The 13,725-nt window shown below is 33.0% G+C and overlaps 1 protein-coding gene and 1 non-coding gene across 3 annotated transcripts in view; one reads left to right on the top strand and one right to left on the bottom strand.

The window, feature by feature from the left end:
* The first annotated feature begins 1,816 nt into the window (after nucleotides 1–1,816).
* Nucleotides 1,817–13,725, top strand: part of LOC108754133 (calcium uptake protein 3, mitochondrial) — a 29,153-nt gene continuing 17,244 nt past the window's right edge. For both annotated transcript variants that reach the window (XM_018496227.1, XM_018496226.1), the window contains exon 1: nucleotides 1,817–2,049. In XM_018496227.1, coding sequence (XP_018351729.1) covers nucleotides 1,840–2,049 — 210 coding nt within the window. In that variant the 5' untranslated portion in view covers nucleotides 1,817–1,839. The remainder of the gene's footprint in view (nucleotides 2,050–13,725) is intronic.
* Nucleotides 12,858–12,930, bottom strand: Trnar-ccu. The gene has a single exon. It is a non-coding gene; the product is annotated as a tRNA-Arg (tRNA).

Genomic DNA, 13,725 nt, shown 5'->3' with positions numbered 1-13,725 from the left:
TATATATATATATAAGCTGATGTGTAGAATTATTCGCAAAGGATTCCAATATATCCACACAACTTGATCATAATTCAAATTTATGTGTCTTATTTTTCGAACAAATAATTAAAATTAAACTAAAATAATATATCCTGTTACTTTCGTTGCTTTCAAGTGATTACTTCCAAGCTATCTTTCGCGTGACAATCTCGCATCACTTATAACTTCACTAATTCTGTCCGGGTTTAGCAAAGCAACGAGAGACACAGGCTAAGATGCGTAACGCGGCCATTTAAAGCGCCGCGCATGATTGAACAGGATGATAATATGGAGTTACATTGGCAGAAGATAATTTCTTCCCTGCGCAAAGGCTACGAATACCAGATCATCTGCCGCGAACATAGAGGAACCGTTTAATTAAAAACATGAAAAATAGATTAAAACACGCGGCAAAGGGATGAGTGGGATAGAGGGCAAATCTTCAGGTCCTCGCTCCTTTCGCAATGACGTAGCAGAGGTTGTTGCACGTTGCTTGGACTTATTTTACATGGTTACGTGCCATCCAGAGTGATCATAATTAATGCGTGATTACGGTATGCCCCGAAGGGTCGTCTTGCAAAGGATAGATTCTGATCTAAAGGAGCCGTCACACCATCGATTATTCTCTATATATATTTTAATTAATATTATTAATATTATTAATATTGTTTAAAGATAAATATTGACACTTGACAAAAACTGCCCGTTAAAAAAAGTAAACCAAAAGTTATTTCAAAAATTAGATTCCTAATTTTCAAAATCAGTTCATTGGTTTAAAAATGTCTGTACACTAAAAAAAAATTTGAGACTTGATGTAGCTCTTCAATTGTATCGATTTTTACACCGTTAAGCTCTTAGATATTTTTCTATTTAAGATTTATACCGCTTAATCCTTAGATATTTTTCTATTTAAGCTACTGCTCTTGACCGGAATGTAAAGGGTTAATAAGAGAAAATTTTTACTATGACAAATCATTATATGGAATTTCTTCATTTGTGATTATTTATTCAAATGTCATTAATTCTGATGCATGCGTAAATTGCGATTAATATTTTAACGATAATACTCGTGTGAGAACTCCATAAGAAAAATAGATGAGCAGATTCTGTCGGGTTATATGACTGTCAGGATAATATGAAAAAAATTCATAATTACGTACAGTACATATTCCTATACTGACAGTAACTGTACTGGCGAGAATTTCAAAAAAATCAATAAAAGTACTTTTCCGAGTACTAAAATAAAAAATTTCTATAAAAACAATAATATTACTTTTATATTTATTGCATATTATAATTGATTTTTTAAATATAAAATATGCATAAATAATCAGCTATAATTGAACCGTTCTAAAAAATATTTTTAAAATATATCTATACAACTATACTTTTACATTAAACACTTTGACTCAAAAATAATCTCTTGTGATTCTTATTATATATTTTTGAAAATAATTGTCCACCTTATATTTCGTCAACTTCATATTATTAAGAAATAATAATCAAAAACAAATAATAATCAATGTTTCTAGGAAGAAACAGAATTTAAACTTCACAAATTTTAAATTTTAAAATTTCCAAAATTTCTCTAATAATAAGTGCCAATAAAATTTTGTGAAAATTCCTAATTTTTCAAGATAAAAAAGAAATTCTGCAAAAATTTCGAGTACTTTTTTAAGTACGTTCGAAGTCTCGGGCACTTCTAGTGACTTCTAATGACAACACTGGCTGTGAGTAGGTAGGAGAAATTGACTTTTCACGAGGAAGATACGGACTGCGGAGTTGTGGACGAGGCATGCGCCGATAGCACGAGTGAAAATGGCGACGATAGTGTGCCTCTCGCGGCGTGTGTCGTCGAATGCACGACACTTTCGCGATGTCACGCGTGCGTACGCGTCGTGGCGTGCCGACCGCGGCCTCGGAAGGATCCAGAAGAGCGTCGGATTGCTGACCGTCGCTTCCGTCACATTTCTACTAGCGCAACAATATTTACGGCCGAAAGTGGTGCACGCCTTGAAACTTCGCAAGGTACGTGCTATCGAGTACAGTCCAGTCCAAGATCTCGCCTCGTCTGGCGATGGCGCGAAGTTGAATGGCGAGTCACGACGATCACGTGGACGTGCGCGTGAATGGGCAGTGTGTAGTGGAGTTGCACGAGAACGTAGCAGTGCACTCCATTCATTAAATGCTTTTCAAAGAATCGACAATATTTCTTATAATATATTTTATATCTCTTACGTTTATATATAAGCTAGGTTGAAAATATTAAATATTATGAGAATAGTACACTCATATTGTTACTCCGGATATTTGCGAATTCTTCTTAAAACGTGCAATAATATATTCTTAGGATAAGATCTGAGTGAGAATAATTTGTAAGTTCATTTTTTTAAGAGAAATAGTTATAAAAATTATTATATCGTTCACATTTTAGTATAGAAAAGTTCTAGTTTAAAACATTTAACAAAAAAATATTTAATATAAAAAATAGTAGTATAAAGTATTTATAAAGATATTTCATATAAAATTCAAGTATTTTACGGTAACAATCTTGTAAAAGGCAAGAAAAAGAGAGAAAGATCTGAAAGATACCGTTACGTGAAATAATTCCGAAGTAAAACATGTCCGAAAAGAGCGTAAATAGCGCAAATAAAAATATTCCTATTTCTTATATTATTCGGACTGCTATTTCTTTCAATGCAATGACTTCGATATCGCTGAATCCGCGGGCGAACAGAGATAGGGAAAGGGCGGCAGAGAAAGTAAGAGATTCTTCGGCGGATTTAAAACGAAGTTCCGAGCGCATCGAGAATGAAGGTGCCCGCGATTGATCTCGTTCGATCTTCGGTCGTGAGACCGAACGTGTAGGTACGCTATGTTAATAATATGGCCCGAAGGAAGCGGATCGGCTTTTGTGTCAAACGATCTTCAAGTGTATCAGCGCCACGCCCTCCGAACGATCACATAGTCGATACGACTTAACCAGTTTGGCTTTTTGAACGTCTCTATTACGGCCTGAGAATCCTGAGATTCTTCCGAAAAGTAGACCGCAGGCGTAGTATCGTAAACTATAAAATTATGTTTAGGTGACTCCTTTACATATTGTGTGTGAACGTTATTTAAGAAACTATATTAATATAGAAAATGAAAATATTTCTCGAAAAGTATCTTTAAAAAATCATTAATTGAGAATTGATACATTAATTGATATCTCAGCGTTCAGATATATCTTTTTTATCAACATTCTGGGCAATAATATTAAATATCTATGCTTGTAACATTTTTTAATAATTTTTGTGATATAATTAAGCAGATATAATTGAGTTAATAATTTGAAACTTGAAATATTATTGATTGATTGATTGATGAGTCATTGTATTTGCAACTAAATAATTTCTTTTTAAATACATTAAAATCTCATGACTTCTTTCTTTCATTTTGTATCTTTTTAATAAAGAATTAATTTTGAAAAAATATATAATATATACAATATATATGGCACATTACAACTTCCTTAATGTCGAGCTTTCAATCACAGAGCACTGTTAATGCCTCGAAACATTCACTAACGAGAAACTTCTTAACTGCTTGCTCGCTCAAGTTGAACGTTGACATACGCGTTTCATCGATCATGCGACGCTTTCGAGAATGCGGATGCCTTCTAGGGATACTCCATGTCTTATAAAACGAAGCAGATAAATGACCGACGCTTTGCGCCGCAGTTCGCAGCCAAGCTGCATCCGTGCATGCAGATGCACCCGGCCCTTTGCCACGAGACTCCCTAATCCGACTGCGATGTACCCTAAGTTGTTTCCTTTCCACACCTCGCAGCACGTGTATCCATTAATTATCGCGCGTGAGAACTTGGGAAAGTCACATCGAGTGTTCTTGGCGCTTGAATTCCATACCATTTATAAGGCAATTTGATCGACTACACAACTATATTTGACATATTTCTGGTTGGCATGATTAATATGCAAATAATATTCTCAGCGAATATTAACAAAAATTTGACAAATTCAGCCGTCTTTTTTGAAGAGATCAAATGAGATTTAATAAAATATACGTAAATTAAACTTGCAACGAAGGCTTCGTTACTAACAAATGTTCTTTCAGCAGTGTATTTGAAAAATTTTGTAGAAGATATACATTAATATATGACAAGTTATTTTTTAATATTTAATATCCCATAAAATTTTCGACTATAAATATACAATTGCATAGATTCTAAAAAATATTCTAAAATATTCTCTTAAAATAAAATGTTTTTGTGGTTTTATTTAAATATTAAATTTGCAACATAATATTAAGAAATTTTATAAATATTCTATCAATTGAAAACACTAGGTACAATTTTTTCTTTTGTCGTGCTTCTATTATTCTCATAGAAAGAATATCTTGTGTCTTATAGTCCTTATACGGAAATACCTCTTTTGTTTTATTTACGTTAATTATTCGATTTTTTTCAATGTAATTTAAAAAACTAAGATAGACGATATTATCTTGACGTCGAAATTGACGGAAAACATCTTATACATTTTATGTGTGTGCAATTGCATGCGCAGCGGACATGTAAATCATGGTAGTATATGCGTACAATACACATATGACATTTTAACATGCCTCGTCACAGTCATCACATCGAGACTTGTGTTCGGATCCCGAAGATACTCTCTGACCACATCGCTGCCAAGAATTCGGCGAGAATAGGGCGTCCGCAAGAGTGCCAAAATGTCATACTACGTGAAATCGCATACGTCCGCACATAATTTACACGGAACATCCAAATTATTTTCCGTGGTCAATTATCTTGAGACATGAAGCCATCAAAATGTACGAATAGTCCGTACACTGATATCGTGTGAATTTAACAACACGCAATTAATTTTCTATATAATTACCTACGATATACTGATATATAATTCTTACAAATTAAATTTTATTTGTCATAATAAGTATTGTAAGTAAAACAGATAACTAATTGATAAATTTTATAAACATAAAGCGTATTGATTGAAAGTAGATTTTTTCGAAAATGTAATCTTGTGTCAATTTAATTATTTAGCTATTCATAAATATTAGAAAATGCGACAGTGTCTCACGTCAAATATAGTTTTGAAGCATCTATTTTTCTTGTATTACTTTTTATTCACTTCTCTTTTTCTGTAAAGAGAAGATATTACATTTTCAATTTACATATCAAGTTTCCATTTTCTTTCTTCTAAATTCAAATTATATAATCTTTAAATAAAAATATAGAAAAAAATAAATATTTCGTTTATATATTAAATAATTTATTATATTATTTTATATATATATATTTTTATATTTTGAATAAATTGCATCTTACTTGTGGAAGAAAATAATTTGTGTATAACAGAATTAAAATGACGTCTACTATATATATAATCATTTTTAATTCGTGAAGATTAATTGGCCAGACATTTCAAAAAATTTGTATGTCATATAGTTACAATAAAATTCATTACAAGGACATTTATTGTGTATCGCAATCTACTAACATGCAATTGCAATCACATAGAAATAATGATGAAGTATACTGACTGCAATGCACTGTTCACGAAACCAGTTAATCTTGCAAAAATAAACTTTAACCATATTATCCATCGTTTCTGTCGCCTTTATCCGAATGCGTAGGCTGTTGCAACGCGGAAAGAACGATCGGTATCAGAAATGTAGATGCATACATGGTATCGCGGTATGGCTCATTGAATAGATACATGAAATTCAATAAGAAATAGCGTAATATGAAACATAGAAAAAATAATTGGACAAACTATTTAGCAAAAGGCAAATCATCACTTTTATCATATAGAATGTTTAAATTTATTGAATATTTATTAAGTTAGATAAAATTATAAATAATTATATTCCTTAAAGATATAATAAATAAAAATAAATCTCTCTAAACAAATATCAAACTCATAAAATTAACCGCGTGTTATCAAATTTGTATTAATGTATTACTATTCGTACATCCAATGATTTTTTTTGCATCTCATAATTCAATATTATTAGACAAATAAAATGTTTAATAAAAATATATAAATAATATTGATATTGAAATAAAACATTTAATATGGGAGATTCAATTAGATTAAAATAAAAAATTAAAAAGCTTCCCTATTGGATCGCATTTCGACACAATCTTGAATTAGAGTCTTCAACATTTTCGTTGAATATAAATTGTTCAGTGGACAAAAGAAGAAGAAATATATTATCTGATATATTGTACATTATTACGAGATGCGGTATAACGGGTACAACATTATCATTACACGCATTACGTATGCGGGGGCATGTGTGACGAGCAGTTTGCGGTAACTAACAGGCTGGATCTTCCTTCTATCGAGATGCTTCTATCAACAATATCCACAAGTCCTTCTAGACCAAGATTCATTATAAGAGAACTTATGTATCTAAGACATACGTAGAGAGATCAGAGTACACAGCGGAGCTCGTCCAATCAGAAATACTTTTTTTTCTAATAGAAAAAGTTTACACGTTCGAATATCCGTAATTGGATCAACCTTTTCATGATCGATGTGATTACACTAATTGGATTTCAGTAGAATTACTCGTTATATAAATAATTATATTTTGCTGTATAATAAATTAATATTTGATTTACATGCCGTGACAAAATTGTATTTTATTTAATTAGTACTTTAAATCATCAAAAAAAAAATAATTCTTTTATTTTAAAAATTTTTTACATATTTATTTAACAGATTTAAATACAATTAAAATTAGAACAGAAGAATAATATTTTATTGTATGTTTGAATTTCTGCACACTATTTTGACATGTTAATATTTTTTTTACTTATAAAAATATCTTCAAATAAAATAAATATTTAAAATGTTATGCCATTTCAAAATAAGCGACTACTCGTGTATGTATTCCAAATAATACATCTTTTCTTTCATTTATGCCTAAGCAATCATACAAAAAAGAACGTTTTACCAAGTACCATTACATCTGTACCATTACTCATATCAACGTTTATGTACGTTTATGCACCCCTGCCTTCCCATCAACGTTTGCAACAACACCGTCGCTCGTGTATCTCGAATAATTCGGACGCGAGAGAGTGATCGATCGACCGCGTACACACCTTCGTACGTATTATCGACGATAAACGATAAATCAGATCTGGGCTTCTCGACGCCATACGATTAAAGACCTCGAAAGTCGTCAGGACACGCACATGTGTGCGTCCAACACGATGCTCTCCGATACTGTCGATTCTTCGAAGGAAGTCGAACAGGAAGGATAATTAATTCCGAAGAACATTCAGTCAGGATATTACTTAGAAATAAAAAAAAAATAAATCATTCTTTCGCGAAATAATTTTTACAGAAATTCCTTCTTTTCCCAAAGTAAACTATTTCCTTTTTTTAATTCAGTTTTTCCTAAAAAGAATATGTTTTTTTTCCAGAAATATGCTTTAAAAAATATTTTATTGAAATCTTTAATAGATAAAAATATTTAATAGGAATTAAAGTTCTCGATTTTAAATTTAAATGTAAAATAAAATATTTAAACGTAATGTATATTCAATTTTCGTTTTATATTTCTTTAGCTAAATCATATGTTGCTTTGTTAATTTAATTTTCCACTCGGTTATCCGCTTTCTATAAGATGAAGATTAATGATTTTTGCACTTTTACAAGCGTGTGTTGCGAACTAAACATTTCACTACTGTCCTCAAACGTGCACACAATGCGTTACCAAATGATAATCTGGCGATAAGGCATGGGACAAGAATTCCGCGGTAGGACATGTGAATGTGGCCTGATTAACCTTGTGATAGTAATCAATCGCGTGGGTAGTCGCCGACGTGGATGTGAATGGATTCTACTTTCGATCGTTTTTCATATTCATAATCAATTTACGCGTATCGTGTGACAAGCTACCTGCGACAGAGTTAATCAAAGACATTTTCATTTGAGACGCGTCCAGACACGTCTGCGAAAAATACAATCGATTACCTCGAGTGTTGTAGTCGCATATTTTTACTCGGCGAAGGACACTGAATAAATTAAAACAGTAAAGAAGATACAATCTTTTTGTGGAACATAAAAGTTTATAAATTAATTTTTCATAATTCATAAAATATTCCTTAAATTCATTGCTTATGCCAGAGTATTAATAAATTCGTTAATATTATCGCATTATATATGATCTGATAATTACGTTTCAATTCGTAGGTACATTGTTACATTAACAGACACACTTCAGATGTAGCACTTTCAACATTTAAATCAAAATATAACATAGGAGTCTTTGAACTATAATGAACTACAGTAAAACGCTTGTGTCAGTTCTGTAATAATAATAGTGCTGACCGAAATTTTGGACGTCAGCCATTGCGAAAATCTTGTTATGTTGGGGACAATCGTATAGAAACTCATGAGTAATCATGAGCCTCAACCGTTAAATTTCCGGATATATGATCCTCTTTGCGTTAATTACTATTTGTAAATATATGTCCCCTCAAATATTTAACATACAATTATTTGAAGTTAGAAGAAGTTAATATTTTAATTATGTTTTTGATTTCCATATAATATTTTTACTTTAAGAGAAGTATGGACATCCAACATAAGAATTTAATAAATGAAAAAATTTACAAAAAAATTTAAACGATTACTCTATTTAGATTTCTTGAATTTTTAAAGAATCAAGCAAAATATCTTTCACTTTTGAACTCATCTCTCTTATAATTTTTCGTCAATTGATATCTATTCCTTTGTAATGATTTCTATAATAAATCGTATAAACGAGAAACATTAAACAAACACGAAATTCAAAATCAGGATATAAGATATCTTTTAGGCCAGTTTTTCTTATTTTGATTTTGTCTTAAGTAATGTCTTAAGATACTAACACTCTGTCTTGGCTTATAACATCTCAAGATTGTACTTAAGACGATCTTAAATACATATAAGAACCGACTACAAATACCGGCCTTAAATTCTCGCAAAGACGTCTTATATCCCGATTTTAGACTTTTATCTGGACACTGTCTCTTCACATGGCGGACTATCTCCTTGCGATACAATCGATACCTACCGCGACGGCGGGCGCACCAAATCTTATTGTCGAAGGAAGGCACGTCGAATCGCACGTTTCGGCACGACCCATGTCTCGTCGGCCATCATCACGGCGATGAGTTAATGCTAATGAGCAAGCGCGCGGCGATTCGTCTAAATTAATTAACGCTTCCTAAATCACCGTGAAATTAGCGCCAACGCGTGGGACGCGGCACGTTGGGTGCCCATTATCCTGGGCTAATGGACCGATAGCAGTGTGGGTGGTGTTACGGGTATCCCGTGGGTATCCCATGGGGTTCTCACACGTGCATCACGTATACAAACGCACCGACGTCTATCACGCGCGGTTTGCATCGCACGTAAGTGGACGCATGCAAAGGTGGAGCCGGTGCACATCGCGTGTTACCGCGCTATGCATCAACGACGAAACAATGCCGGCGTAATTGAATATTTTGAGAGGATTATGATTTAAGAATCGCCGCCGGCCGACAAGAGAATCGCGTCTCCTCCTATCCTTCTTTTACTCCCTTCCCGTTTTCAGTTTACATATGTATACGAGACGGTTAACTAAGTGCGTTGCATAGGGAGTAATAAACAACGATTTATTACTCCCTATTTTTTGGGAATCCTCGTTGACTTCGATGAGTCTCGTCCATCACGTGATGGAGAGGGGCCAGTTTGGGTAACCATCGATTTCGTAAATTCTAGTGCCAGTACTCGCGTTGTGCAAATTTCACATCAACAGGTTTGTCATGTTAGTAACGAATGTGTTACGCAATATTTTTTTTCTATTTACTAGGATTTTAACTGCATTAAAAATCTGATAATATTTATATTTATTTAAATGGAAATTGAAAATTAAGGTTTTACTTTCCAACGTGGTCAGTAATTGTGAAGTCATTCAATTGTATCTTACATAAAATCAATTATATACGTATGCGTTGGAATGAGTCCTTTTTTATCTTCAAAAACAGACAGTTAACGATATGGGAAGAGACTAAATTTTTAAGTCTTATTGTATTCAAATTTCATAACCCGATAATTTGTTCATTGCCAGTCGTTTCGAGCATGGGCGGTTAAGATTGGTTCAAAGGTTGAAAGCGACATGGACGAAACACAGCTACGAGAAAAGTGCCGAATCAGTTAATGACAGAGCGCTGCGCGATAATTTCAGGGTAGTTCGCACGTAACACGCAACATGACAACGCTCCCGGATGATGGTAACATTTTTCTGCAATCGTGATACAAGATAACTAAAACGCTTCCCCATTTTGGATATTCTGATTCCTATCTGACAATCAAAGCACGCGCTGATAATAATACATATAAACAAATTTTCTTTATCATAAAATACACAAGATTTTATATCTTCTTAACTTTTTCGTGTAATCTCATATATTCACGTTTTTTAAAGTATATCAAGTTTTAATAATAACAGCCAGACTTAATTCATCGTTTAATTCTAGGAAAAGGATTTTTTCGAAAATTTAAAAATCTTTTTTAATGTATAATATTAATAAGACACTTAATTGCTAAAAATTGTACCAAAATATTGCATTTTGTTGAAATCTCTAAAAATTTAAATAGACAGATCTAAAAATATAATCTTTAGATACTTCAGCAAAATCATTCTTTCTTACTAAAACTAAGAAGGAAATGATCTCCATCGAGACCATTATAATTTTCTTGTCAAAGTCAAAGAAATTTTTTCCTTAACGTTTTATATTGTATACGAGTAAATTGCAAATCATTCTGCATTTTATGAGAATTTTATGAGAATGTCAATGTAGTTGATGCTTTCATCAAGATAGAGACTAAGATATGTAGAATTTTCCTCAGATTATTGAAGAACATATCTCTCCCCGTGACGGGGAACAGGTTTATTTCCCCCAAGAAATCGGTCGCCGTGTATCCGAGCCACCTCGTACCAGCATAGGTAACCAGAATCGCACATAGCGTGTACGCAGATACGGATCTGACTGCACCGAATGCACACACTAGCGCAGCGCGCGGTATGCAATGGTCCGCATCCCAGCATCCTTCCACTACGACGAGATTCTCTTTCGCGCGACCACAAATCACATGACCCACCTTCCTACGGCATCGTACGAACCCAGCACAACCCGGCTATCGTTATCGAGTTTGCACGAGATTCGACCGTACCGTTTATTCTCTCGGCGCTTCCCTCCGAGACCTCAAGGGGACGAGAAAGACGAATGATCTGCTATCGAAGCAGATAATATCAGATAATACAATACCGGAAATAGAGAAAACAGTCGCGATAAATACGAGATAAATGTACAGCCAATGATTTCATCGTGTATCAGCACCAAAACTAGAACGTATTCACGTGATTCGTACAGAGATAATACGAGCGAGATATAATTCCTACACAGAAAGAGTAACAATATGAAAAGGGAAGATTAATTAAGTAATCAATTAAGTAATGTAACACACGCAGAATTTACTGAATAATTTTATAATTAAATTTCAATATGTAAAACGAGAGTAACATTTAAAAAACAATTTTCTAACTTACTAAATTATATAGATAAACATTAGTATCATTTACAGGTATTTTATAATACTATACGAAATTTTTTTAATTCTTCCACTAATAAATTTAATAAATAATATCTTTCGTGTGTAATATTTATTCATTGATTAAATCAATGCAATATAAAAGGCTAAAATATGAGTGGCTAAGAACAAATGTCATATAAAAATGCCTGATCTTTATTTCTCAATTCTATTTGAATAAGAAAAATGAGCGGGCCAAGTATCAAAAATTTAGAGTTAAGTATCTATGCGGCGTTTAATCTATGATACTCATATCGAGGAGGGGAAAACTCAACGATCTTCATTCGAATATCCAATAAAGTAGACCACTACAAGCCTCTTCGGACATTGAGACGATCAAGACCGATAATAACCACTACTCTCTTCTGTGAATTGGTAGGATCGATTTTATCGCGGGGCCACAAAGTCAAGTCCACGGACAACCCCTCGAAATGTTTCGTGACCGATTAACCCGAGCAGAACCTTCCTCGCATTAGAATCACTCGGACCACCCAGCCTACATTTACGCGGCTATCAATCTGATTTGAGTATTTCGGCCAGCACGAAGCAATATACTGCAACCTTGTCCGCCGTTAGATCGGCTCTTTCCCCGAATTCTCGCGGCCGATATTACGAAGAGATACACGGAAATCGATTCACGTCCATCAAAAAGCGAATGAGCATTTTATCAGATTTCAACTAAAGCTACGAGTCTCTTCGCGTTAAATTCTTCCAATCTTCGGAATAATTTTAGCTTTATTTTTTTGAGCTATTCTTTTATCCTTGAGATATCCTCATTCAAACAACGTACATTTTTTCTTTTGCGAAATCACAAGTTGATACTAATTGCTGTTAGACTTTAGCACGAATAACAGATGTATTTTTCACTGGTGTATACATGGACATATATTTCCATAATAGAACTACAGATTTCAGCATCAATATTCAAAAAATTATAAATTAAAAATAATTTTTCATGAATTGCATACATATGTTTCTAATAAATACAGTTTGTGTAATTTATATATGTCTTCTCTTTATGATGAATCAGATACTTCTTATGTATATTGCAGAAATTTAGCACATCTAAACTTAATATTTTATATCACAGATATATGATAACAAGAATCGTTCCATCGTTAATAATGAGACATTTATAATTTATGGGAATAATTAAGAATAAAAAATATAATTGTGTACCCCTGACGGGACTCGAACCCACAATTCCCGGTTTAGGAAACCGATGCCTTATCCATTAGGCCACAGGGGCGATTGTGGGTTAAACACTCTAATACGCAATTCATGATTCAATCGTTAATCTATGTAGATAATGATTATTCTAAAAAGTGCATAAGAAGTTATTTTTAAATCTAATTATTAATTCAAAATATTATTTAATTTTATCTGACAATCTTATGTTGCCACATTATTCTCTGCTAATGAGTATCTAGATCTCACCCCTTCTTTAACATTAATTTTTCCAATATAATAAAATTTTTGGAAATACACATTTTCTCTACACTAAAACATTAACTATTAAATTGAAATATTAAGAAAATTAATAGGGCTCATGAATCTATTTTATTTAGAATAATGATAAATATTAACTTTAGAGATAATATTTTTTGAGAAATAAATACTGAAACGGATGGATTATGTACACAAAATTTTAAGGTCTTAAAAAATTTGTTGTCTCTAAAAATGCATAAAATTATATAAAATCTGATTATCCTTAATAACAACGATTATCTTAGTAGCTATCCAATAGTTTCTTTTCCATGATGAGACTGTTTTCGAACTCACTGTTCGCGCAAATTGAAATTTGTAATCTTGAAAGGTCGTGGTTAATTCGGAGTTGCGTGTATAAATATCCATATGCAAATACATGCAGACGAAACTGCCGCTTCGTGAGCAAAACTGCTATCTGATTTCAATTTCCTTCAGTAATCTTGGCGCCACCGTGACTTGCCATAAATGTGATGATCGGTAATCATCGTCCGTATTCGTTACATTACACACCGACGGCCAGGCATGTGCGTGTATTCCGGTGGCCAGGTAAATGCGG

Source organism: Trachymyrmex septentrionalis, unplaced genomic scaffold (assembly GCF_001594115.1).
Source record: "Trachymyrmex septentrionalis isolate Tsep2-gDNA-1 unplaced genomic scaffold, Tsep1.0 scaffold76, whole genome shotgun sequence".
In the NCBI taxonomy this organism is placed as follows: Eukaryota; Metazoa; Arthropoda; class Insecta; order Hymenoptera; family Formicidae; genus Trachymyrmex; species Trachymyrmex septentrionalis.
This window is presented reverse-complemented; position numbering and strand designations above follow the sequence as displayed.